Source organism: Lampetra planeri, chromosome 15 (genome assembly GCF_965212315.1).
Source record: "Lampetra planeri chromosome 15, kcLamPlan1.2.h2, whole genome shotgun sequence".
Lineage (NCBI taxonomy): Eukaryota > Metazoa > Chordata > Hyperoartia > Petromyzontiformes > Petromyzontidae > Lampetra > Lampetra planeri.
The window spans coordinates 270,228-296,477 of record NC_136121.1 but is presented as its reverse complement, the minus strand read 5'-3'; the positions used below and the strand labels follow the sequence as shown (position 1 = coordinate 296,477).

General features: G+C 47.5%; 1 protein-coding gene across 1 annotated transcript; it reads right to left on the bottom strand.

The window, feature by feature from the left end:
- Positions 1–2,251: 2,251 nt before the first annotated feature.
- LOC144722825 (N-acylethanolamine-hydrolyzing acid amidase-like) lies at positions 2,252–25,214 on the bottom strand. Its single transcript, XM_078601272.1, has 12 exons — positions 24,902–25,214; positions 18,745–18,852; positions 14,197–14,440; positions 13,306–13,470; positions 12,741–12,867; positions 10,717–10,807; positions 9,959–10,035; positions 8,431–8,603; positions 7,453–7,515; positions 4,618–4,684; positions 3,674–3,702; positions 2,252–2,835 (listed from the first exon to the last, which is right to left on the bottom strand). The coding sequence occupies exons 1-12, from the start codon at positions 25,212–25,214 to the stop codon at positions 2,760–2,762; spliced, it is 1,533 nt and encodes a 510-aa protein (XP_078457398.1). The 3' UTR covers positions 2,252–2,759.
- Between the last annotated feature and the right edge of the window lie 1,036 nt (positions 25,215–26,250).

The following is a 26,250-nucleotide window of genomic DNA, read 5'->3' as shown; positions in this document are numbered from 1 at the left end:
AGTGTAAACACTAAAAGCTGCTTCTCCCTAGGGTTTGGTCCTGGCCTTTGGGATGACTAATAGACCAATACCAGAGTATCTGATGGATCTTGTTGGTTCATATCTAAAAAGCATGGAAGATTTGAAAACAGGTGGCAGACCATTCAACGACTTAAAAACCAATAGAATAATTTTTAAATAAATGTTTTGACTGACTGGCAGCCAGTGCAGGGATGGTAAAATGGGTGTCACGTGGGTGCTCTTTCTGGTTTTCGTCAGAACACGTGCCGCTGCATTCTGAATTGGTTGCAGTTTACTTATTAATTTCTTCGGAAGACCAGAAAGAAGAGCATTGCTATGAAGGGTAACGTAGCGATTTACCCAAATAACGTTTTAATCAGTGTTTACAAGCCGCCATAACATTTGGTTCAGAAACACGCTCATCAACGAAAGACGACTTATCGAACACAGGCTGGATAGTTGTGTAAAGAAGAATGGAGACGAATGCTTGGAATTACGCAGATAGTCAGAAATAGGAGCACGTGGATTAGAGAACGCACGCTGGTTGATGGCATCGTCCAAACCACGAGGAAAATCGTGGCCTTGGGCAGAACGCACCGGCCGGCTGGGCTCCATACAGATGGATTCACTCACGAGATGGGGCACGGCAGCCGGGCAGCCTTCACATTACCCGGCTCCCAGTTTCCTCAGCGCAAATGTAGGCGACCTATTTATGAATGTCACGTTCGCAACCGTTGCACAACACTGTCATTTAGCAAGGCCATAGTGATTTTAGAGGTATTGTGTACAGGTTAGATTCCTGTAGAGTACAACGGTTTAGCACCTTCCAGTAAAACTCAAACAATAAACTACAATGTGCCACTGCGAACAATCTAAACGTGCGGCAGGAGGATATTGTAAACGTGAATTGCCCTGCCAATTGTTTCCCGGTCGCTTCGCGTGGGCACGTCGGATTGCCCCTCAGCCCCCGGAGGCTGAGCGCTGCTTCCCGGTACGGCGCCGGGACTCTCCCAGCCGTCGCTTTGCATCTCCGTGCGCCCACTCCAACAGGCGCAACAACGCGCCTGTTAGAGAGTGCGAGCAAGTGCAAGAGTCGCTCTCAGCCTCTTCGTCCAGACCACCAGCTCAAAAAAATAACGAATGGCCATTTGGACGTTTAGTCCACCGACTAAAAAACATTGGGAAAATGTGGCCGTACCAACAGGCACCATTGAAACGGACAACTATCGACCGGTTTCATCTTCCTTAGGACTCATCGTGCCTCTCGGAGCTGCATATATGGAGAGGACTCGTATTCCTTTACACTCTTGGGTCACTGGCTAGCACCTGCCTCAAGGAAACAATTTACACCTGTAAATGACAGTTTATGGTTGACCACTCTCTACTGGGGAGAGAGAGAGTGTGGAGTCGGTAGCGAGTTCCTTGTTCGAGACGGTGGTGGTGTCCCATGATTCCCGCCACTGTCGGCGTAGAAAGGAGCTCACATTGAGGGCTTTGGCCGGCCCCCGCATGAGGTGCGACTTTGGGTTTGGGATTGAGAGCTGCTCGTGGGATCGGTCGCTCCGGGTTGTCCACGACGCACTGGTACATCTGGAAGGTCTGAGCCGCTTTTCAGTCCCTTTGATAACTTTGATTGTGGCATTTCTTTACAGCTTCTCTAACCCTATTGAAATGTGAATTGGGTCCAACAACGCATCCCTAAGTGATAATGCTGAGCATAACTTCATTGTCCTTCTTACAACAGTCCTACCCATAACGCAACGTGCCAGCTGTATCATTTTACTCTTCATACAAATTTGTTTCATAACACAGTTTGGATTTTTAAGGGTGTGTCTGTTACTCAGTAGCTACTAATGGGTAACTATTCATATGCCAGTTTAAAAACTGGTTATATGAAAACATTTGAAAATTATATTTCTTCTTGATTCGAAGCTTTCATGACTGCAGGAATTCGTACTCTTTGGTTCTTTCGGTAAAGTCACGTAGATCACGACGCTTCGATAGCAACACAAGCCATCGTCTTCGGGTGAAAAAAATATATACAGCAGGCGGACTGCTGAGGAGGAAATGTAGCGAGAGGGCGACTACAACCAAGGGTTACAGCCGTTTGTGGTGGGTACAGCCAAGGGTAAGTGGGCGGGGCTAGGGATGGAATTTGTAAGTAAATGTAACGGCAGAGAGGGGTGCGTGTCGGATAATCCGAGGAGGCGGAGGGGGGGAGCTGTCGCAATTTGCAGAGGGAAAATGCTGATAGAGAGAAAATAATTCAAATTTATTAAAAAGCGATCATAATCAGTTCACAGTTTAATAAAACCAGTGCAATGTTTTAGATTTGTCAACCCTAACAGAATTATAAAAGAATTAGCCAGTTGTATGCTTTAACTGTCACATTGTGTAAACGTGATTATTACTACGATATCGCTGAGAGGCAATTCGTAATTCCCTGTCACCAAGAAGCTGCGCGCAGACTCTGGAACACGCACTCATGGGAACATTAGTAAATGTCATACTCTCCGCTGTCGCTTATTGTTATAAATTGAGTGTTTTTAACCATCCACCCAGAACCCCAACCCTCAATTACTCTGCTCAAGCCTCCACCAACAATGCCATCGTCACCACGCGTCTCCTGCGACACGAAAAGCATCTCTCATTTGATACGTTCCTTCCTTCGCCGTCCCTGCAGTAGCGGAGCCTCTCTTCTCCACCATCACCGCGCCGCATTTCGCCGTGGCCGTCTCGTGCAGCGGCTGCCGGAGACTTCAGGGGGCCATCTGCTTTAGCGAGCGGTACCGCTGGGGCTGGGCAGCGGACATCAGCGTCGTGTACACCGTCAAGCTGCGGGGCATCATGCTGGGTCAACGAGGGCAGGTTTGGCGATGCCGCCTTGGCAGTGGTGCACAAGCACCAGTAACAACACGAACTCGACACATTCATCAGTAATACTGTGGCCATATAAATGTATAATAGGCGACATTTCTGGCAATGGACCCTTTCTATCTAAACACCCCTCCAAACCTTTGATGTGTGCAATGCGTTGTTAATTTTTTTTTTTGTTAATTTCGTTTTCCGGCCTGAACTCTTTCTGTTTCTTTACTTATTATTTATTTTATGTACTACTTATCTTTCTCATGCTACTCGTTGGGCGGTTGAAATTTACTTTTCTCAGTCAGTGTTAGCCGCTAAGGAGGTGACGGGTTTCTATCTTCATCCCTGTTGCTCTGTGCTGCCTGTTCCATTCCCATTCTGTTGTAATGTGCACCGATGCACTCCTTTATTGAGGGCGATATTGGCACTTAAAATAAAGATTGTATGTATGTTGAACTTCGTTCGCATTGTACGTAGCCAACCGTGCTAATCTGTTGTCATAGGTTTCCTTGTAATTTACAAGACTTGAATTCATTTTTAAAACCTTCCAACACCCCACTTCCACTCAGCATGCACCATTAATTTATAATTAAAATATCGAACTTTTTAACGTATTTTGTTACCAATATTTGCAGAAACTTTCATGCTGCTATTGGTAATCTGTGTGGTTTTGTACGTTTCATTAACACATCCAAAGTGTCTAAGGACGGATGGTTAGACATTAAGAAAGCCACAACTTCAAAGACATACATCTCGTAGTGGTGCATCATTGTGAGATTATTTTAAAAGTACCATTGCATGTACTTACTTATTGAGAATTGGTTTCACAGACAGCACCTGAAATAGAAATGAAAGCATGTGAAAACTCAACTCCCTCCATGACAGTTCTATCGCCTGTTAGGGCAAGAGCGAGTAAGTCCCGCTCACGTTGCCGGGGTGTGTGTCTGTGCGCTTGTGGTGAGCGCAATGCGCACACACTCCAGCAGCGTGAGTGGGACTTACTCACTAACGCTGCCGGTGTGGGGCACAAGAGTCTAGGCCAGGAGTGGACAGAGCATCCTATAGAGATGGAGTCTAGGCCAGCAGTGGATAGTGCATGCAATAGGCATGGTGGACTAGAGGAAGTCTAGCCCAGCAGCGGATAAAGTATACTATTTCTAGAGGAAGTCTAGGCCAGCAGTGGACAGAGCGGGACTCCTTACCTCAGCTCTCTCCCCAGAAGTTGCAGGCGGAATGAGTGGAGAAGGTTGTAAGAGGGGTTAAAAAACGGGTGAGCATCGAAGAGTGTCAAAAATGGAGCGATGGTGTACTAGAGGTAGTCTAGGCCAGCAGTGGGTAGCGCATGTGAGTCCAACTGAGTCGCAGACGTTACCTTGGGAGCAACACTATTTATTTCGCATTAACACGTAACACAACACAATCTACACGAGAAGCCGACCGAAATTCGGTGTCGGTGCCGAAAGTTGGCAAATCGCTTCTTTCGGCATAGTTTCGGTTTCGGCCGAAAGTATTTTTTTTACTTTCGGTCTGGTTTCTTTTTCGGCCGAAGCCAGAAATTCAGTTTCGGTTGGCCTCTAAACTCCACGCGCTGCATGCGACTTCGGGCAGCGGCGGCGGTGGTTGATGGCAGACGCTCCTCACTATCTCTGGCGATCGCAAGCAGCGCACACACGCACACTCAAGCAAGGATGGGGGTGACAGCGAGGCCGAGATACAACAACAATAATAATGTGCAAACGTGCCGTGCGCTACCTTGAGGAGTGAGTGGAGGTTGATGTTGGTTTGGCCGGTACTGTTGAGAGCTTTCATGGCAGGAGTCCTGCAAGAGCGTGGATTTGTGCAAGATTAGTGCCGAATGTTGATTTATAAACCCGATCGGTAAGTTTTATGTATATGTGTAAAAGAGCGCAAAGTATTAACGTTTAATTTTATATATCGGGGCGTTGACGTAACCCAGCAGGGGTACATTTGCCGCTTATTTGCAGAGGTTTGCAGTCAACTCCAATGGGCCGCCCCGGTTATCGGTGCGGGTAGAGTAACAATTTAAATAAGCTTGGCACAGATTGCTAAATGCCTTGGCACTGATGGAGCACCTTAGCTCAAAGCTGCAGGGAACGGGCATACGAGGCAATATGGACCCCATTCCTTGAGAAGCCTGTATAACACGCAGTACCTGAACGACATGAGGAAAGATAACGATCAGTGAGCGGGCGTTGGAGAGGCGGACTGGGCCGTAGACACCAAGCTACTCTATCACATTCTGAGGGACTGTTGTTCCCAGGAAGGAAAAACGCAGAATCAGATGTTATTATTTTTAATGATGTTATTTTTCTTTATTTGGTTATACACCCCCCACCCTCATTCTCCCCTCCCCCTCCCTCCCCTTGTTAATCTTACTGTACATCTTGCGAAAAAGAGCTTCATAGCTCATTGGATTCCTCCAGTACAAAGATTCTGATTCTGAATCTCCAACTCGCAATCATTGACCCAACCGCTGGAGGGAAGAGAACTCGGTGAACTCTAACCGGCGCCCACTCAGGGGAGAATCGCCCAGAGAGTGCAGCTTCCGTGCACATGTTTCCCGCATGCGAATTTGTATGACCTCCATTGTGTTTGTGTTGCGGTTTCAATGAAAAACAAACTATTAAAATACGCACCGTCCAGCCCAGCTGGACGTTGAAGATTTAATAACGTCATCCGGCCAGTGCTCCTGTGTCCTGGTGACAATTTGCCAAATTTTAAAAAGATACTCTCAATTTACTTGACGGGGAATCACAAAGCATTTGTCGCAAAAGCTTGGCAGGACCCTGCTACAAAGGGATCTTGAGACTCAGCGAGGCTTTCCTGGGTGAACAATCGTACAGGAATCTCCCGCAATATGTAAGGAATGTGTTCCTGGGAAATGCTACTGAACTCATTACTTAAAGCAAACTCTTCATTTCCGTTAGACATGTTAAAATCAGGGGTTGCATTCCTGACATTTCTAGAAACAAAATTATGACTGAGTGTCATGAAATGTACAAAAATGCACGTGATTAAGTAAACACATTTTAACTAATAATACAAAGAATTAGTTAAAACTTATCATAAATGGTTGAAGAGTTACCCTGATTTTGATCTTTAATCCAGACATATTTTCTAGAATTCCACAGCTGCTAAAAAAGTTATTTTAGTGGCAGTTAAAGGTGCCACATTTTGAGTACATTCTAGCATTAACTCGAATGCTTAAATCACCTGATTCACCAGCTTAAAAAACGCTTTAAAACTTCTAATTTTATCTCTAGATTAATAATTTTCCTTTTATTGCCAGAGCCACGATCATCATTCGCTGTGTATTTTGCACTCGTATTTCTAAGCCCTTTGTACTTTTGAAAAAACTTTCACCTTATGCTGTAGTTCTTTCTAAAACGTTGCTCAATGACCGAACACACACAATGGCGGAATGGCAGACCGAGGCAGAGCACATGGAGGCATTTCAGCGGTACGTACTACGGCGCGTAGAGTACTGCATTACATACCAAAACAGTCTGTTCTCACCATTTACATTCCTTTTTTGCCTAATTTTGAAAAAGAACACGTATGCAAAACATTACACTTATAAGGAAATATGTTCCCAAATTAATAAGCAATGTTTATTTGCGAAACAACGCATAATGCAGCAACTTATAGCGGGGGGTTCCTATACAGTATCTGTATTCAGAAGTCTCGCTTAACGAACGTTCTTTCTACAAGAATTCGCTATTATGAGCAATTTGAATTTCGACCAATTTGTTCGCAAAACGAGCAAAATGTTCGCTTACTGATTGTTAAATATGCGTCTCGTGGCAGGGGCACATGGTGGCCCGCAGCTGTTTGTTTACCAGCTGTGCTGTGCTGCGTGCCCCCCTTGTTTCATAGGGTGGGGGAGGGGGTCCCCATGCCATTTCTTGATTTGTTATTCAAGTTGTTTTTCCTTCGGGTTTTCATTAACTAAATCGTTGTAATAACTAGGATTTAGCCCATATATATAATTTTTGTACAGCGTTATAAAATGTGATTATTATTGCTATCATTATTGGGGAAGATAATCCCATCTGTAAGGACGGACTGCCCTCTAGGATAAACTTAAGTTTCCCCAAAACCTTGTAAACTCACTACTACACTGTAAATAGATATCAGGTAAAGTTTGTATTGTTTGCCCAATAAAGGTTCACTCGTATAGTATATACCCACTGAATGGTACTTAGTCTACTCTTTGCTGACGAGACGTCTTGGAAGAGGTGTGTGTACCCACACTTTACCCCCACCCCACAAGCTTTGTGGTGTTACTATTTAGACTGCTGGGTGAAATGTGGCAGATTTAAGAAACTTTTCCCAATGGTTCAAACTGCCTCACCAGACGATGGAATAAAACCAGCGACCTCTCAATTACAAGGCCAGTGAGCTAACCGTGACACCACCGTGGCTGCTGCCTTCATTTCACCATTATGATGCTAAAGATGTGACACGTGTTACTCTGAGCAATGTCTCTTTGTGCAGCAAACTGATAACCGATGTGCAAAACAAATATCCGAGAACATCGCGAGATTGTGCTCTGTGTGTGCTCACCGTCGATCATCGCGTGCGGGAGGAGCCTTCCAGTGATCGTAGTTCGTCTCCACGAGGTACCATCTGTGACACGGACATGGCATGCAGAGGGCAGCGTGCAGAAACATTTATTGCTATGCCCTCAGGACCCGCATGGCGTGGGAAGGCCCTGACCCAGCCGCGCACTGGTAAAAGGGCAGTGCATGAATATGTTGGGAGATACTCTTTGTTTTTTTTGGTAAAGTCACGTAGGTAAAACATTTAATTAAATAAATGAAAACTAAATTGTTGGGATATGTCAAACGAGGCCAGCAACAAATCTCGGAGTGATACAGGTGAAGGGGAACTTGGTGCAATATTGCCACAGAAATATAGGTGCACACAAAATAAACATTGAGAGAAAATGTAATTCAATTTGAAACTCATACTATGAGAGCGTAATATAGATGTTGGGCTGAAACAATTTAACATACTGCATAGACCAGCAAACAATGCTATGCTGATGAACATCATATGCAACCCTGTTTATTGGTCTCATGCTTTGTAAGGTGAAACACATTGCAGATGTAATGTTAATCATTGGCCCAAGATAAATTACAATAACATTTGAATACATGAATTCGCAATGGTTAACGTCTCATTTTAAAGTGCTTGGTTGCTCTGACTTCCCGGATCTTATCCTGACGATGCTTGGCGCAGTTTCAAGTGAACGTCGTATTTAACTGCTAAATAAGTCTGTGAGGATTGTCCGTGAACTCACCAGTGAGCTGAAATAACGCTTGCACACGCAAATATTAGTTTGACTGTGTAAGGTGGTGGAGGGTTATTAACGAGACCGATTCGGCCCCATCAACATGCGGCTAAAGCCACTTATCAATTATGAAGCATTATAAGTTATTATTATAATTGTTTGTTTACCCAGGAAAGCCTCCGATACATCTTTAAGAGACAACTTTGCATGGCAGCATCGGTGACACGCATGTTACATGTGTTACTGACATGCCCTGGTGGGGCTGCAGGAACCAAGTATCCACGGCAGCCTCTCTGCGACGAGTGATGACAGCCCCCTCACCGGGATTCACACCCCCCACGATGAAGTACGTGTTTGAGATGAGAGGGGGGTGGGAGAGAGCCACCACAGCAGACTTGAAGTCTGTGGCTGTGGACAGAGTCTACATGCGTGCACACACACACAACAACAAAGACAAAGATCCCCCGTATAGCCTTAACAGACTGTAGGGGCAAGTGCTGTTAGTGAGCACCTATAAAGGCCGGCACGGCACACGAGGGGGTGGGTGGCCAACACCACGCCCGGCCGCCTTTGTCTCCCTAGTGGCGATGTTTACACATCACATCAGGTACTCATTTGAGGCTGAGTCGACCTAGGGGAGGCCCGGGACCGGTTCAGATATTCGTCACTGGTGTTGGCATTGAGCGGGAATTGAACCCGGGTCGCCGGGGTCTTAGCACAGCGCGCTAACCGCTACACCACCGCTCCCCACAACACAACACACACACAACACACACACAACACACACACACAACACACACACACACACGAGGGGGCTGTCATCGCGCGTCGCAGGGAGGCGTAAACCATCACGCGAACTCTGGTCATCCTCGCAGCGGCTTTTTGGCTAGCCATCAAACAAAGACAGTCACTGCATCGCGCGCTTTCAGATACGCTTCTGCAGCCATCTGGAACGCTCTTCCTTCCGATATTAGGAAGCCACTGGAGCTACGCACTTTTAAATCATCATCTAGATTGACAAACTCGATTCTTTAAAACTGCTTTGTGTTTAATTTGCTGCCCTTCCCCCACACCTCCGGTTATGTACGGTGTGAAAGAAGTTCAACATAGCACCCTTTAACAAATCAGACTCATAACCAAACCATACAAGCACAAAGATGGTCGCAAATAACTAAGTTTTTACCAAACTGAGCAAATGTGAATAATTCAGTATTCATGATTCATAATCAATTTTTGGGTCAGATTGTGTTTGTAAAATGTGTGTCGTAAACCCTCCTATCAGCAAAACGTCGGGCGACCCCAATAGTGTGTGTGGATCGCTGTCCAACACAGTGGTGGTGCTGATGAAGCAGTGATACACTGGCACATTTGTTCATCACGTGACAACTTTATTAATTAGCTGTGTTGGGTGGAGGAGGGTCTACGATATACATTTTACTCATGTGGCGATCGGATCCAAAAATGTATTACGAATCATAATGTTGGTCGCGAAAGGCTATGCATTAAATCAGTATTGTCCCTGTAATTAAGGAGGAGAGAGAGAGATGATGGGGGAAAGGCAATTCCAGATCCTAGAGAGGAAAAAAGTGGCCTCAAGTCATGCAGAGAATGATAGGAGACCTCTTCCTTCGAACAAACAAGGCCAAGCTGCCAAAGACCATTGATGGTGACAGATGAGGCGACAGCCTGGTCTGCACACAGGCAGGAGGAGCAGCGCCACTCAGGGCAACAGCACGTCAACGCCGCACAACGAGCGTGCGGGTTGGTGGTACTCACGCTGCGCACGAGCCAGGTGACGACGTGGCCACGTCCCAGCAGAGCCTCGATCGCACTCTCCCACCATGAACCGCCGTCTTCACAACCAACGCACGTGTTCCCACGGCAGCGAGATTCACCGTGGGGTGAGAGGCAACGTGAAGGAACACGCAAGCGAACTGTGAGACTTTCACAGCAGAGAGACAACGAGAATCAAACTTTGAGATGACCCAGAAAACCTCCTGCACCCATGAAGCCAAATGTGGAGAGGACACGGGCATGGGTATGCCTTCATCCAGCAGTGGATTAATAAAGTGTCTGTAAGTTACGTAAATTGCTAAATTAATTTATTGGTGAAAGGCGGTAAAAGAGAAATATTGAGAGTTAGTGTTTAGTGGATGAATGTTTGCTTTAATTACATATTAATTACACAGGCGTGTTATGTCTAATGGACTCCAAAGTGTGGAAGTGGGGACTGCACGTGTATTGTTCCCAGAGGCAGACTTTACAAAACCAGTCTCCGCTTGTGTCTTTGTTTCACTCCTATCTACTGGGATGGCCACATTTGTTTAATTCTTTGAGTTGGTGGTCTCAACGACAACATGGCCATACATTCTGTTATTTTAAGCTGGTGGTCAGGATGAGAATGAGCATTTTTTAAAATATGTAATGCTGCATTCCCTGAGACTCGACAAGTATTAAAGTGTGCACTACTACACCCAATTCGATATGGGAAACTGTCATCTATGGTCTTTGATGTGAAAGCCCAATGCACTGACCTCTTGCATCGATAGACAGTGTGAACTTGTCAGGTCGCTGGCCATTTGCCACTCCAACGTTGCCAACAAATGTCGTCCCTGTAAACGAAACCTGCAAAAAATAATGTTAGGTTACGCGACAGTAATTCTTCTTCGATAACCAATTATGTTGAACCTGAATCATAATATGCGTGGATAGTATTTTTTTTAAAGGAAATTAACAAACGCCAAGGTGAAATCACAACAAAACTCTGGGTAGGCTGTCATGGTTGTCCTGCTGTGCAGCTCTCTGTGCCATCTCGGGTACAACCGCAAAGTGTTGCCGCTGATGTTGCTGGACAGTGGCTTGGCATTCATTCTTCAGCCGTGAGTCACTTCTTGACAAAAGTGCAAAAGGTTAAATCCAATAACATCAGCGAGCTTACAGTGATGCCACAGTGATACCAAGCACTTCACTCAAATGAAAAAGCCTTGCGATGTTTATCTGTCCTGTCTTCTTGCTTTGCATCTTTGTCAGCTCACTCTTGTAAAAGGGAATCTGGGTCCATTTCATATTTTTACTTTCTTACCAGGTAATGTCCACTGAGCTACTAGCTCTGTGTTAGAAGCGACTTGGACACAAATGATAGCTCAATGAAGTGGCGGCTTATCATGTGGAAATTTAAAGCAGTCAAATACTCTAAATGCATGTTTATAAATGTGGAGGGAAAAAACTCGAGGACCCAGAGAAAAATCCACGTGACCACAGGGAGAACTCCATACATGCAGGTGTCAGGGTTGGGATGAAACTCATGACCCCCTGTACACTAGGCGAGAGAGTTAACATCTCACCACTGCGGGGCCCCATGTGTTGGCGCAATGTCGAGGTGAGATCGAAAGTTATCCTTGTTTCACCAATAGAAATACACACGACCTTACAGGGGAAGTAAGTGGAGTTCACTTTTAACTTAGGAGTTTACCACATCTATAAAAATTCACCATCTAAGTTTCAGTTAGGGTACAGTCAGACATCTAATTTGGTATTCGGCAGTATAGAAACACTAGTATTCGGTGCACCCCTAGTACAGTATGTACATTGTGAGCATACATATTACATTTAAGTACATTTTTTCTCCCTTCTCACAGTCGATTCATGTTCACACCCTCAGCCGTTTATGAACATTCCTATCCCAAACACCGATGAATTCTCATAAAGCGGTACCCATTTTACCGACTTTAGAGAAGTGATTCACCGAGGCAACCCTTGACCGGGATTTTAACTCACAACCTTTCCTATTGTGAGTTGAGCACTGTAATGATAGGGTCACATGGCAAGATAAGTTTTAAATGCAGCACAGCGTCTATTGGAAAGCATTCTTCCGTATGTAACGATAGTTGTCTAGAGAACTCCTCTGAGACTGCTACACCAGTTTAAATGGATTAGGTGTCATTTGAAAGCTCGTGATTTAATTTCTCTTCCCCAAAACCGTGCACTTGGAATCCACACTCTTTGGTTTTTTCGGTAAAGTCACGTAGGTATAAAATAAAATAAATCGCGACGTTTCGATTGCAACACAAGCAATCATCATCAGGTGGGAAAGGCACAGCAACATTTTTTTTTCTTGCTGTGGTTTTCCCACCTGATGATGATTGCTTATGTTGCAATCGAAACGTGATTTATTTTATTTTATACATACGTGACTTTACCGAAAGAACCAAAGAGTATGGCTTCCTGCAGTCACGAAAGCTTCAAATCTACTTGAAAAACACTTTTAGTTCATTTTATTCCATTAACATTTTTTTACCTCGAATATCCCTTAAGGTGAAACATCTCGCTAACAAGGGTGTCCAGCGTGTCAACTGGCATAAGCATAGCAACACGCAACGGACAAGTGCGCAAACATTTGATCAACTCGTGTTTGTGTGGTCGAGACAAGATCAAGTTGGTTCATCGTATGCATGTGTGCCAAACAGCCCACGTGGCTTCAGCTGCCAACTCCAACACACATTTAGATTACTCTTCTAAAATAGTTGAAATGAACGCTATGAAAGCGCGTGGTCCTTGCCTTTCCGTCACGAGTGAAGTCGATGTCCACGCTGATATTCCGCAGGAAATCTGTGTAGAGGTAGTCGAGGTTACGTGCGTGGTAAATATTCCCAGCAGTGTCCTGAGCCACTATACTCGTGCAGAACCTGGCTTAAACAAACCACAATTTGAGTGCTAAAAGAGCGATAGAGACACATTCACACAGCAAGGGTTCTCGACATTTATGCTTAAACAAGATAAGTTTTCCATTTTGTAAATAATGTGAAAACACATCACAACAGAAAATATTGGTGCAGGCTGGGAAACAAATAGATGTCCTGAAACAACGCACAACCACGTGCGAGCTTATCCTGACGGCTGACTCTAGAATGTATGGTCTCGACAACAAAATATCCATACATTCGGTCCTTGTCGAGCTGGGGGTCTATATAAGTTTGAGAGCTTTTGTACAAACAGCGTGCATCTTTTAAAAAAAAAAACTGTTTTTGCAATGGGTATTATTTTAAAATATTGTGAACAAACTAGCAGTTCAATGCTTTTCATTAGCAAACCAAGTGTATATGTTTAAAGCAAATAGGACTTACATTTTGAATTCATTGAAGATATTAAGTATGACCATGTCACCTAGGTCGATCGACAAGAGAGAAGATAAACCTCGAATTTCCTCGGCAAAGGGATTTGGGAAAAAACGGTCCAATTCCCGAGCCACTTTCCTGACAACTGGTCTCACCCATGCAGGAACATTGTCCCTGGACCACGCACAGCAAGCAAGTGACACACACACATATATATGAATTATTAGTACCATATAAAAGCAAAGCATTGTAAAACTACAGTCCAGACCGATGATATCACGAGGGTGGTTAAACTATATTGTCTTTTTAAAACCCAAATGTTTTGCTTTTAGCAATACATTTCTTTTTCACAAATACTAATTTCTAATTAACAACGAGAGCAGATGTTATTGGCTTTAAAAAATCCACATTTTAATCAAGCTGCAACTTCTTACATTCAGGAAGCCAACAAATGCAACTCAGACTGCCTTATAACAAAGTGTGACTAACAATCCTCTCCCTTCCAAAGTGTCTTTACAAGTCTATCACTTATTATTCAGAACTAATAATCAAATCATTACCAATAAATATTTTGTGCATTTAAACAAATACAAAACATTAAGAAATAAGTGAATAAAGCAATAAACTCTTTGGTTCTTTTGGTAAAAGTAATTAACCTTACTATTCTTTAACAGCAGTCTATGTTTTTGTTGTGTATTGTACAATGCTAAAACACGGGGAAGAAAACTCTAACCCATGCATAGATTCCGCAACACTTTATAACTCGCCTTTTGTCCTCCAAAGTGATTCCTTACCGATATTAATGTTACGATCCAAGCCGCACGAGGAGATGATGTCACGCGTAGCAGCATCATCTCACGATGCCACACTCAAAATAACATCATCAACTTGCATACTCACGCAATTATCTTGGCAGAATGAGACCGAATCATTTCAAGGTCAAAATGTGCAACGACATCCTTCCAACGCTCCGACGGAGGCAGATCCAAGTTGACAGTGAAGCGTGGAAGTGGAGGCCCCGTGGTGGTGGGGATTGCGGTAGGGATTGTCATTAAATGGGTAGCCGCTTGTCCAGAAGATAGCAGCCAGGGAGACCACAGCAAAAGTAGATATTCAAATCTTCCTTGCATCTTGACTGCTTCAGCTGGATGGAAGATACAATGGCAGATCAAGAGTTTGGGTTTATATTAAAACGATAAAATGTATAACACAGATCTGAAAATGTATGAAACGTTACAGAAAATGGCATGAAGACCACAGAACCAGACATTTAGATCCTTAAATTTGCGTTGCATTCTTATTGATTCACTAAACGTATTCTATGGTTCTTTCGGTAAAGTCACGTAGATAGAAAAAATTACGATAAAATAATAAAAATAAAGTGAATTAAAATATCACGAAGTTTCGGTGGCAACACAAGCGGTCGTCATCAGGAACAGGGAGGTTAGCCTCTGAGGGCAGGCTGTTTATAAAGGTTTAGAGATGGGCGGGGCAGCTAATGTTATTGTAGAAGAAAGCTCCGACACTGGCAGTAGCTCTACACCAATCAAGGATTTTTCCAAGACTGAGGTACTCTGCAAACCTACCGGCTACCTTCAGAGATTTGTTCATCAAGCCATCCAGATATATAAACACAGACACAACTTCAACCGAGAGGATGGGTACAAACTGAACAATCAATGGAAGGACGTTATTAACCAGGTAAAGTCTTAACTGACTGTGATGTTTCCATCCTACCTGCCTATGTGAGCTGTTATTTCTGACTCTCTGTGTGTCTCTCTCTATGCCTCTCTCTTAGATCTCTCATGCTCACATGTCCTTTGCATTGCACTCTCATGCCTTTGGATTGCACTCTCATACTCACATGCCCTTTGCATTGCACTCTCATGCCTTTGGATTGCACTCTCATACTCACATGTCCTTTGCATTGCACTCTCATGCCTTTGGATTGCACTCTCATACTCACATGTCCTTTGCATTGCACTCTCATGCCTTTGGATTGTACTCTCATACTCACATGCCCTTTGGATTGCAACCGTTGGGTTGCACTCCCTAGTCGAGGAGGCCGCTCTCCTCCTATCTTACAGTTACATTCTAATTTATCACATTAACATCACGCTAATCTCTCACATTAACATAGCCACGTCCATGCCCTCATCGAGGAGGCCGCTTTCCTATCTTACAGTTACATGCTAATCTAGATTTGAAGCTTTTGTGACTGCAGGAATCCAATCAAGGGCATCTCTAATCAAGGGCATTTCACTGTCCCGGATGATTTGCTCGTCAGCTTTGATGTAGTTTCTCTGTTCACCAAAGTTCCTGTACCTGACACCTTAGCAATAAGTGAAGACTTAGTCCAACATGGACTGAATCCTGATGTACCTGGTTAGGCCATCCAGATATACAAACACAGACATAACTTCAAACGTGATGATGGGTACAAACTGAGTAATCATCCCCACACAGATTCCTATCTGAAACCTGATTCCCACCACCATCCGGCACAAGAGAATTCCCTTATCAAAACACTACACCATAGGGCCCAGTGCATTTCTGACCAACACCACCTCGCCAGTGAACTGGAACACGTACACCAGGCCCTCAAGATAAATGGGTACTCGGACCGCATTATTCGCAACGCTGTTTCTCCAACCATGGAGAAACAACCCCCTGAGAAGCCAATCAAAACCATCATGTTACCATACATAGCAGGCGTTACCAAAAATATTTCCAAAATCTTAAGCAAACACAAGATCCAGGTCCGATTCAATACAGTACACAAAATCCGTGATCTAATCCCATCTATATTCTTGATTCTTTCGGTAAAGTCACGTAGAAGGGAAATAATAAAATAATGATTGCTTGTGTTGCAGTCGAAACGTCGTGAGAATGTTATTATTATTTCCCTTATACGTGAGTTTACCGAAAGAACCAAGAATATGAATCTCTGCAGTCATGAAAGCTTTAAATCAAAATCTAATCCCATCTGTGAAGGGTGTCATTCCTGACATGCAATATCCTGGAGTTTACAAACTGAGTTGTACCTGCGAACACAAGGCAGATCTGAAACACGGCAGAACCAATACCTCTGCCGTAGCTGACCATTGTTATAATGCTGTGGGCTCGCATGATATTGTTTTTTTCCGAGACCAAGTTACTCTGAAAACCTTCGGGCTACTATCAAAGGTTTGTTCATGAAGCCATCCAGATATATAAACATAGACATCACTTCAACCGAGAAGATGGATACAAATTGAGCAATCGTTGGAAGGATGTTATTAACCAGGTAAAACCCTAACTGCTTTATGCTTGTTGTCTTTCATATCTACCAGGTACTAGTCAATTTTTTCCGCATCCCCAGCTCTCTCGGCCTCTCACTTACAGCCCCGCCCACTTCCCCCCCCCCCTAGCCTCACGTCCCTCTCCTAGCGTCCACGCAGCGCTCCCCTCCCCCTACCCCACACTCTCCCCCCTCTCTCCCCCCTTGCCCCTCCCCCTTTTTTATCTATATAACCTCTTACCACAGCAGCTGTCTCTCCCACCTCAGAAAAAAAATTCTTGCTGTGGTTTTCCCACCTGATGATGATTGCTTGTGTTGCAATCGAAACGTCGTGATTTATTTTATTTCATACCTACGTGACTTTACCGAAAGAACCAAAGATTGTAGAGTAGTTACATGCTAATTTCTCACATTAACATCACTAGCCCCGGCCACTTCTTTATGACTCTTGGGCTACACCCATTTCAAACCTTTTAAAACAGTCTCCATCAGCAGCAAACCATGTTTTACCACCTGATGATGGACGCTTGTGTTGCACCCAAAACGTCGTGATTTATTTTATGTCATACGTACGTGACTTTACCGAAAGAATCAAAGAGTATATAATCAAAGAGCTGTTTATAAAGGTTTAGAGATGGGCAGGGCAGCTAATGTTAATGTAGGAGAAGACTCCGACACCGGCATTCAAAATGTTCCATTATGTTTCGTATGAAAGCCGAGCATGTGAACACAGCATCACTTCCTGTGGCAGCAGAGCCAGAGTCTGATTGCATGAATGCAACAGTGAGAGCATGGGGCATCTCGAACAGGACTCGCAGCTACGAGGTCAGCACGGTCAACGCTGCTAGACCCCACGGTTGAGGCCTACCTTGTAGCCTGTCCCAGTAACCTGCTCGCTACCCTAACACACACTATATTGTTAAACACAGCTGGTTCAATGCCAAACACAGGACCAAACGGTCTACGTCGTCAAGTGGCCAGCAATAAACAGCACTATGATCGTTGTATTAGTTTAACACATTTCTTTAATTGTGCAATATATTACAAGAGTATGAGAAAAGAGACGGTGGGAGGTAATTCCGACGTGCAGCAGTGGAGGGAAGAATCAGCAAGAGAAGTGTTGTGACCTGCAGTGTCGCAAGTAGGAATGAGTAGGTGGGTGTGTGATTTGGTGGGTAGGTGTGCAAGCGAGTGAACAAGCGTGTTGTGACCTGCAGTGTCGCAAGTAGGAATGAGTAGGTGGGTGTGTGATTTGGTGGGTAGGTGTGCAAGCGAGTGAACAAGCGTGTTGTGACCTGCAGTGTCGCAAGTAGGAATGAGTAGGTGGGTGTGTGATTTGGTGGGTAGGTGTGCAAGCGAGTGAACAAGCGTGTTGTGACCTGCAGTGTCGCAAGTAGGAATGAGTAGGTGGGTGTGTGATTTGGTGGGTAGGTGTGCAAGCGAGTGAACAAGCGTGTTGTGACCTGCAGTGTCGCAAGTAGGAATGAGTAGGTGGGTGTGTGATTTGGTGGGTAGGTGTGCAAGCGAGTGAACAAGCGTGTTGTGACCTGCAGTGTCGCAAGTAGGAATGAGTAGGTGGGTGTGTGATTTGGTGGGTAGGTGTGCAAGCGAGTGAACAAGCGTGTTGTGACCTGCAGTGTCGCAAGTAGGAATGAGTAGGTGGGTGTGTGATTTGGTGGGTAGGTGTGCAAGCGAGTGAACAAGCGTGTTGTGACCTGCAGTGTCGCAAGTAGGAATGAGTAGGTGGGTGTGTGATTTGGTGGGTAGGTGTGCAAGCGAGTGAACAAGCGTGTTGTGACCTGCAGTGTCGCAAGTAGGAATGAGTAGGTGGGTGTGTGATTTGGTGGGTAGGTGTGCAAGCGAGTGAACAAGCGTGTTGTGACCTGCAGTGTCGCAAGTAGGAATGAGTAGGTGGGTGTGTGATTTGGTGGGTAGGTGTGCAAGCGAGTGAACAAGCGTGTTGTGACCTGCAGTGTGTCGATTGGTTGGAAACAGGACAGATGAGATGAAGCAAATCTGTCTGGTATGTCTCGTGTGCCAAGATTTACCCGTGGCTGGAGCATCGTGTTCAGTACAGTCTGTAGAAACACGATCATGATTGCTGTGCGTGGACACGGTGGTCTCTGTAATGTAGGTGCAGAGGTGCGGTAGACATGGCTCCTACCCACCGTGTGGAGCAGCAGCGGCTCGGGGAGCAGTCACCTTGGCACTGGGGCAGCAGTGGTGTCGGGTGATCGTGTTGCTGATCGTGGTGGACTTGCAGGTCAGACTCTGCCCTGTTGACGCACACAGGGCGTGTTTACGACAGCGGTGGAGATTTGTCATGAGATTATCATTATTACTCTGCTTGTTCACCGAGGAGAGAGAGCCTCAACTGAGTATCAAAACTTTTCCAGGAGTGGTCTGCCAGGTTTTGTCAGTAGGGGGCGATGTTGCAGCTGCTTTGTAATCACAATTCAGTAGTTAGCAGGTAATTTTTTCAGCATTGGGATGTTTTGGTCATAATCAGTAACATTCTGTATGGGGTTTAGCTATGGAAGGAACCCGGAGAATCCTGAGGAAACCCATGTAGGACAGGGAGAGAAAAAACTCCACACACACTGCAGAACAAGGGGAGCATAAACTCTACACACACACACCAGCTGCCATTCGCCACGAAGTAGCAGTGGCATTACCACAGCGCTTGTGCCAGGCTAGGTTCACTTGGAGGTTACGTGAAGTGTTGAAGGCTCGCTGGCAGGTTACAGAACAAACCCAGGTGGCATGGGTTGATTGATCAAAATGATTTGACAGATGTCCCACCCAATGGTGGAGCCAGGATTTTCCGGTAGGGGGGGGCAACCCCTCCAGCAATGAAAAATGATAGAGGAGTTGTTAGTAAGTAAGGACTTGTCCCTTGCATTTTATTCGACGCGTGTGCGGCGAAGGCGCAGCCATCGATCGAGGATCGAATTCGAACCGCGTTGTGTGATCGGCATCGCGCTCGCTGAAGGTGAATGCCTTCAGGGAAGTCGTGTACTTTCTTTACGTAACTGCGCACAATTCTGAGTCACTTATAACCGCTTTGCCGTAACTTATTGCCAATTATGGACTCAGACTATTGTCCTATCATCTCATAGAGTCCCTGGCACGTAATAATATGCTACACAGTGGCAGTGGGGGTTGCAAAATGGCAATTTATTACTAATAAACCCCAATGATCCGATCGAAATTATGGATTTCGATCGGATCATTGGAGGGGCACGTGCCACCCCCCCCACTGGCTCTGCCAGTGGTTCCACCGGTAGTCCCTGCTATACCAACTTGCTGCGTTTTATCCACCAGGCTCTTCCAACTCGTTGTGAATATCGCTCCTCCTGCCCTCCGTTGTTGAGGGAGGGCAAATGCCTCCAACTGCCAAGCAGCATCCTTCACGATCCTTCTCCACCGCTCGTACCGGTCTTCGGCAAATCCACTGAGTTCCACAGGCGCCGATACCGCATCGGACCATATCTTCACCAGCCCGTGCCGCGCCCGTTTATCCCCCTCCATCTGGCCAAACAAAAGCTGCGTGGACACGCGTTGGCTGGGCATGCGGGCTCCGTGACCCAGCCGATGCATCCTCTCCTGCCGGAGGAGCTCACTGATAGGACCGTGTCCAGATTCTTCAAGGAGCTGTGAACTCAATTTTCAGCCTGGTTAAATCGTAGGCAGGCCAGCCTGAACTTTTAAAACCGGTGCAGATGTTGCTTCAGAGAGGTTCACTTTTAGCAAGCCTAGAGAAGGGAGAGGGCATGACTGTGCCTGAGAAGACCTTGCGCTTTTGTGTGCTCCCATCCCATCCCGGGGATAGGCGGACCCATACACCACACACGGGCTCCTATCCCATACACCACTCACGGGCTCCTATCCCATACACCACTCACGGGCTCCTATCCCATACACCACTCACGGGCTCCTATCCCATACACCACTCACGGGCTCCTATCCCATAGAACACACACGGGCCCCTATACTATACACCACACACGGGCTCCTATCCCATACACCACACACGGGCTCCTATCCCATACACCACTCACTGGCTCCTATCCCATAGAACACACACGGGCCCCTATACTATACACCACACAGGGCTCCTATCCCATACACCACACACGGGCTCCTATCCCATACACCACTCACGGGCTCCTATCCCATACACCACTCACGGGCCCCTATCCCATACACCACACACGGGCTCCTATCCCATACACCACTCACTGGCTCCTATCCCATACACCACACACGGGCTCCTATCCCATACACCACACACGGGCTCCTATCCCATACACCACACACGGGCTCCTATCCCATACACCACTCACTGGCTCCTATCCCATAGAACACACACGGGCCCCTATACTATACACCACACACGGGCTCCTATCCCATACACCACACACGGGCTCCTATCCCATACACCACTCACTGGCTCCTATCCCATAGAACACACACGGGCCCCTATACTATACACCACACAGGGCTCCTATCCCATACACCACTCACGGGCTCCTATCCCATACACCACTCACGGGCTCCTATCCCATACACCACTCACGGGCCCCTATCCCATACACCACACACGGGCTGCTATCCCATACACCACTCATGGGCCCCTATCCCATACACCACTCACGGGCTCCTATCCCATACACCACACACGGGCTGCTATCCCATACACCACTCATGGGCCCCTATCCCATACACCACTCACGGGCTCCTATCCCATACACCACACACGGGCTCCTATCCCATACACCACTCATGGGCCCCTATCCCATACACCACTCACGGGCTCCTATCCCATACACCACTCACGGGCTCCTATCCCATACACCACACACGGGCTCCTATCCCATACACCACACACGGGCTCCTATCCCATACACCACTCACGGGCTCCTATCCCATACACCACACACGGGCTATCCCATACACCACTCACGGGCCCCTATCCCATACACCACTCACGGGCTCCTATCCCATAGAACACACACGGGCCCCTATACTATACACCACACAGGGCTCCTATCCCATACACCACACACGGGCTCCTATCCCATACACCACTCACGGGCTCCTATCCCATACACCACTCACGGGCTCCTATCCCATACACCACACACGGGCTCCTATCCCATACACCACACACGGGCTATCCCATACACCACTCACGGGCTCCTATCCCATACACCACTCACGGGCTCCTATCCCATAGAACACACACGGGCCCCTATACTATACACCACACAGGGCTCCTATCCCATACACCACACACGGGCTCCTATCCCATACACCACTCACGGGCTCCTATCCCATACACCACTCACGGGCTCCTATCCCATACACCACTCATGGGCCCCTATCCCATACACCACACACGGGCTCCTATCCCATACACCACACACGGGCTCCTATCCCATACACCACTCACGGGCTCCTATCCCATACACCACTCACGGGCTCCTATCCCATAGAACACACACGGGCTCCTATCCCATACACCACACACGGGCTCCTATCCCATACACCACTCACGGGCTCCTATCCCATACACCACTCACGGGCTCCTATCCCATACACCACACACGGGCTCCTATCCCATACACCACTCACGGGCTCCTATCCCATACACCACTCACGGGCTCCTATCCCATACACCACACACGGGCTCCTATCCCATACACCACTCACGGGCTCCTATCCCATACACCACTCACGGGCTCCTATCCCATACACCACTCACGGGCTCCTATCCCATACACCACACACGGGCTCCTATCCCATACACCACTCACGGGCTCCTATCCCATACACCACTCACGGGCTCCTATCCCATACATCACTCACGGGCTCTTATCCCATACACCACTCACGGGCTCCTATCCCATACACCACACACGGGCTCTTATCCCATACACCACTCACGGGCTCCTATCCCATACACCACTCACGGGCTCCTATCCCATACATCACTCACGGGCTCCTATCCCATACATCACTCACGGGCTCCTATCCCATACACCACTCACGGGCTCCTATCCCATACATCACTCACGGGCTCCTATCCCATACACCACTCACTGGCTCCTATCCCATACACCACTCACGGGCTCCTATCCCATACACCACACACGGGCTCCTATCCCATACATCACTCACGGGCTCCTATCCCATACACCACTCACGGGCTCCTATCCCATACATCACTCACGGGCTCCTATCCCATACACCACTCACGGGCTCCTATCCCATACACCACACACGGGCTCCTATCCCATACACCACACACGGGCTCCTATCCCATACACCACTCACGGGCTCCTATCCCATACACCACTCACGGGCTCCTATCCCATACACCACTCACGGGCTCCTATCCCATACACCACTCACGGGCTCCTATCCCATACACCACACACGGGCTCCTATCCCATACACCACTCACGGGCTCCTATCCCATACACCACACACGGGCTCCTATCCCATACACCACTCACGGGCTCCTATCCCATACACCACACACGGGCTCCTATCCCATACACCACTCACGGGCTCCTATCCCATACACCACTCACGGGCTCCTATCCCATACACCACACACGGGCTCCTATCCCATACACCACTCACGGGCTCCTATCCCATACACCACTCACGGGCTCCTATCCCATACACCACACACGGGCTCCTATCCCATACACCACTCACGGGCTCCTATCCCATACACCACTCACGGGCTCCTATCCCATACACCACTCACGGGCTCCTATCCCATACACCACTCACGGGCTCCTATCCCATACATCACTCACGGGCTCCTATCCCATACACCACTCACGGGCTCCTATCCCATACACCACTCACGGGCTCCTATCCCATACACCACTCACGGGCTCCTATCCCATACACCACTCACGGGCTCCTATCCCATACACCACTCACGGGCTCTTATCCCATACACCACTCACGGGCTCCTATCCCATACACCACTCACGGGCTCCTATCCCATACACCACACACGGGCTCCTATCCCATACACCACTCACGGGCTCCTATCCCATACACCACACACGGGCTCCTATCCCATACACCACTCACGGGCTCCTATCCCATACACCACACACGGGCTCCTATCCCATACACCACTCACGGGCTCCTATCCCATACACCACTCACGGGCTCCTATCCCATACACCACACACGGGCTCCTATCCCATACACCACTCACAGGCCCCTATCCCATACACCACTCACGGGCTCCTATCCCATACACCACTCACGGGCTCCTATCCCATACACCACTCACGGGCTCCTATCCCATACACCACACACGGGCTCCTATCCCATACACCACTCACGGGCTCCTATCCCATACACCACTCACGGGCTCCTATCCCATACACCACTCACGGGCTCCTATCCCATACACCACTCACGGGCTCCTATCCCATACACCACTCACGGGCTCCTATCCCATACACCACTCACGGGCTCCTATCCCATACACCACTCACAGGCCCCTATCCCATACACCACTCACGGGCTCCTATCCCATACACCACACACGGGCTCCTATCCCATACACCACTCACAGGCCCCTATCCCATACACCACTCACGGGCTCCTATCCCATACACCACTCACGGGCTCCTATCCCATACACCACTCACGGGCTCCTATCCCATACACCACTCACGGGCTCCTATCCCATACACCACACACGGGCTCCTATCCCATACACCACTCACGGGCTCCTATCCCATACACCACTCACGGGCTCCTATCCCATACACCACACACGGGCTCCTATCCCATACACCACTCACAGGCCCCTATCCCATACACCACTCACGGGCTCCTATCCCATACACCACTCACGGGCTCCTATCCCATACACCACTCACGGGCTCCTATCCCATACACCACTCACGGGCTCCTATCCCATACACCACACACGGGCTCCTATCCCATACACCACTCACGGGCTCCTATCCCATACACCACTCACGGGCTCCTATCCCATAGAACACACACGGGCCCCTATGCTATACACCACATAGGGCTCCTATCCCATAGAACACACACGGGCCCCTATGCTATACACCACATAGGGCTCCTATCCCATAGATTTCATTTTCAGTTTCATTTATTAGGTATAACCCTGAGAGATCACACACGGGCCCCTCCCTATCCCATACATCACATAGGGCCCCTATCCCATACACCACATAGGGCCCCTATCCCATACACCACATAGGGCCCCTATCCCATACACCACATAGGGCCCCTATCCACGGACGTCACCTGAGACGAGTCCACGGGCCACCCCACAGCGGCGCCTTCGCTGCCAACACGCGAGCGGGTCCAGGCCCTGTGCAGGAGACGAGTTGTCAATGCTGCCCCACCACGGACACAGCGGCCCTGCTGCTGCTGCCGCCGCTACGGGGCGCTGCTGCTGCTTCTGCTGCCGCTGCAAGGGCCCCTCGCCCACCGCCGTCTCATCACCAGGGGAGGGCACTGGGCCGGGGACGACCCAGAACTCCGTGGTTGGTGGTGGTGGTGGGAGTTCCAGGCGCGTCTCGCTTAACGAGCGATGAATTAATTTTAGAGGACACATTATTCGGGTTGTGGCACCCCCCCCCCTAAGGGGCCGTTCATAAATGACGTAACGCACCTGGGGGGGGGGGGGTCAGACATTTGTGACAATGTGTGACGAGGGGGGGGGGTTGAGAAATGTGACGTCACATCAAAATACGCAACTTTAAATAAATATAGACAACACGTTCTACTTAATTAAATAGACTTTTCAATACATGTTTTCTCCTACAACATCAGAGTGCAGCGCCACATTGAATACGCACTACAATGACAATAGTTTAAAGCGATTTGAAGCATGTTTTATTTGGGGGGGGGCAGAGCTTTGTGACGTCATATTTGGGGGGGGGGGGGGTCTGAATTTTTGTGACATCGTGTGACGATGGGGGGGGGGGGTCAAAAATCGTCCAAAATCGCGTGACGTCATTTATGGACGGCCCCTAACGTTCTAGCGCCTGAGAGTCAGTCGTGCGTGGTATTGATAAATATTCACCTTTTGGAAATTGTGTAGCTCCTAAAATTCCAGAGACGCCACGATGGAAATGGTCATATATATTTAAGTGCAGCGGCGGGGATGACGTTCTTATGAAGCCAGACAAACACGCATCTCTGTATCTGGCTTCACAATATTTCAGAGAGACAGAGATTCAAACATAAACATGTCTACGCAGAGGGGGCGTCCATAAATGACGTCACGCGATTTTGGACGATTTTTGACCCCCCCACCCATCGTCAGACAGCGTCACAAAAATTCAGACTCCCCCCCCCCCAAATATAACATCACAAAGCTCTGCCCCCGCCCCCAAATAAACCATGCTTCAAATCGCTTTAAACTATTGTCATTGTAGTGCGTATTCAATGTGGCGCTGCACTCTGATGTTGGAGAAAACATTTATTAAAAAGTATATTTAATTAAGTAGAACGTGTTGTCTATATTTATTGAAAGTTTCGCATTTTGATGTGACGTCACATTTCTCAACCCCCCCCCCCCCCCCATGTCACACATCGTCACAAATGTCTGACCCCCCCCCCCCCGGGTGAGTGACGTCATTTATGGA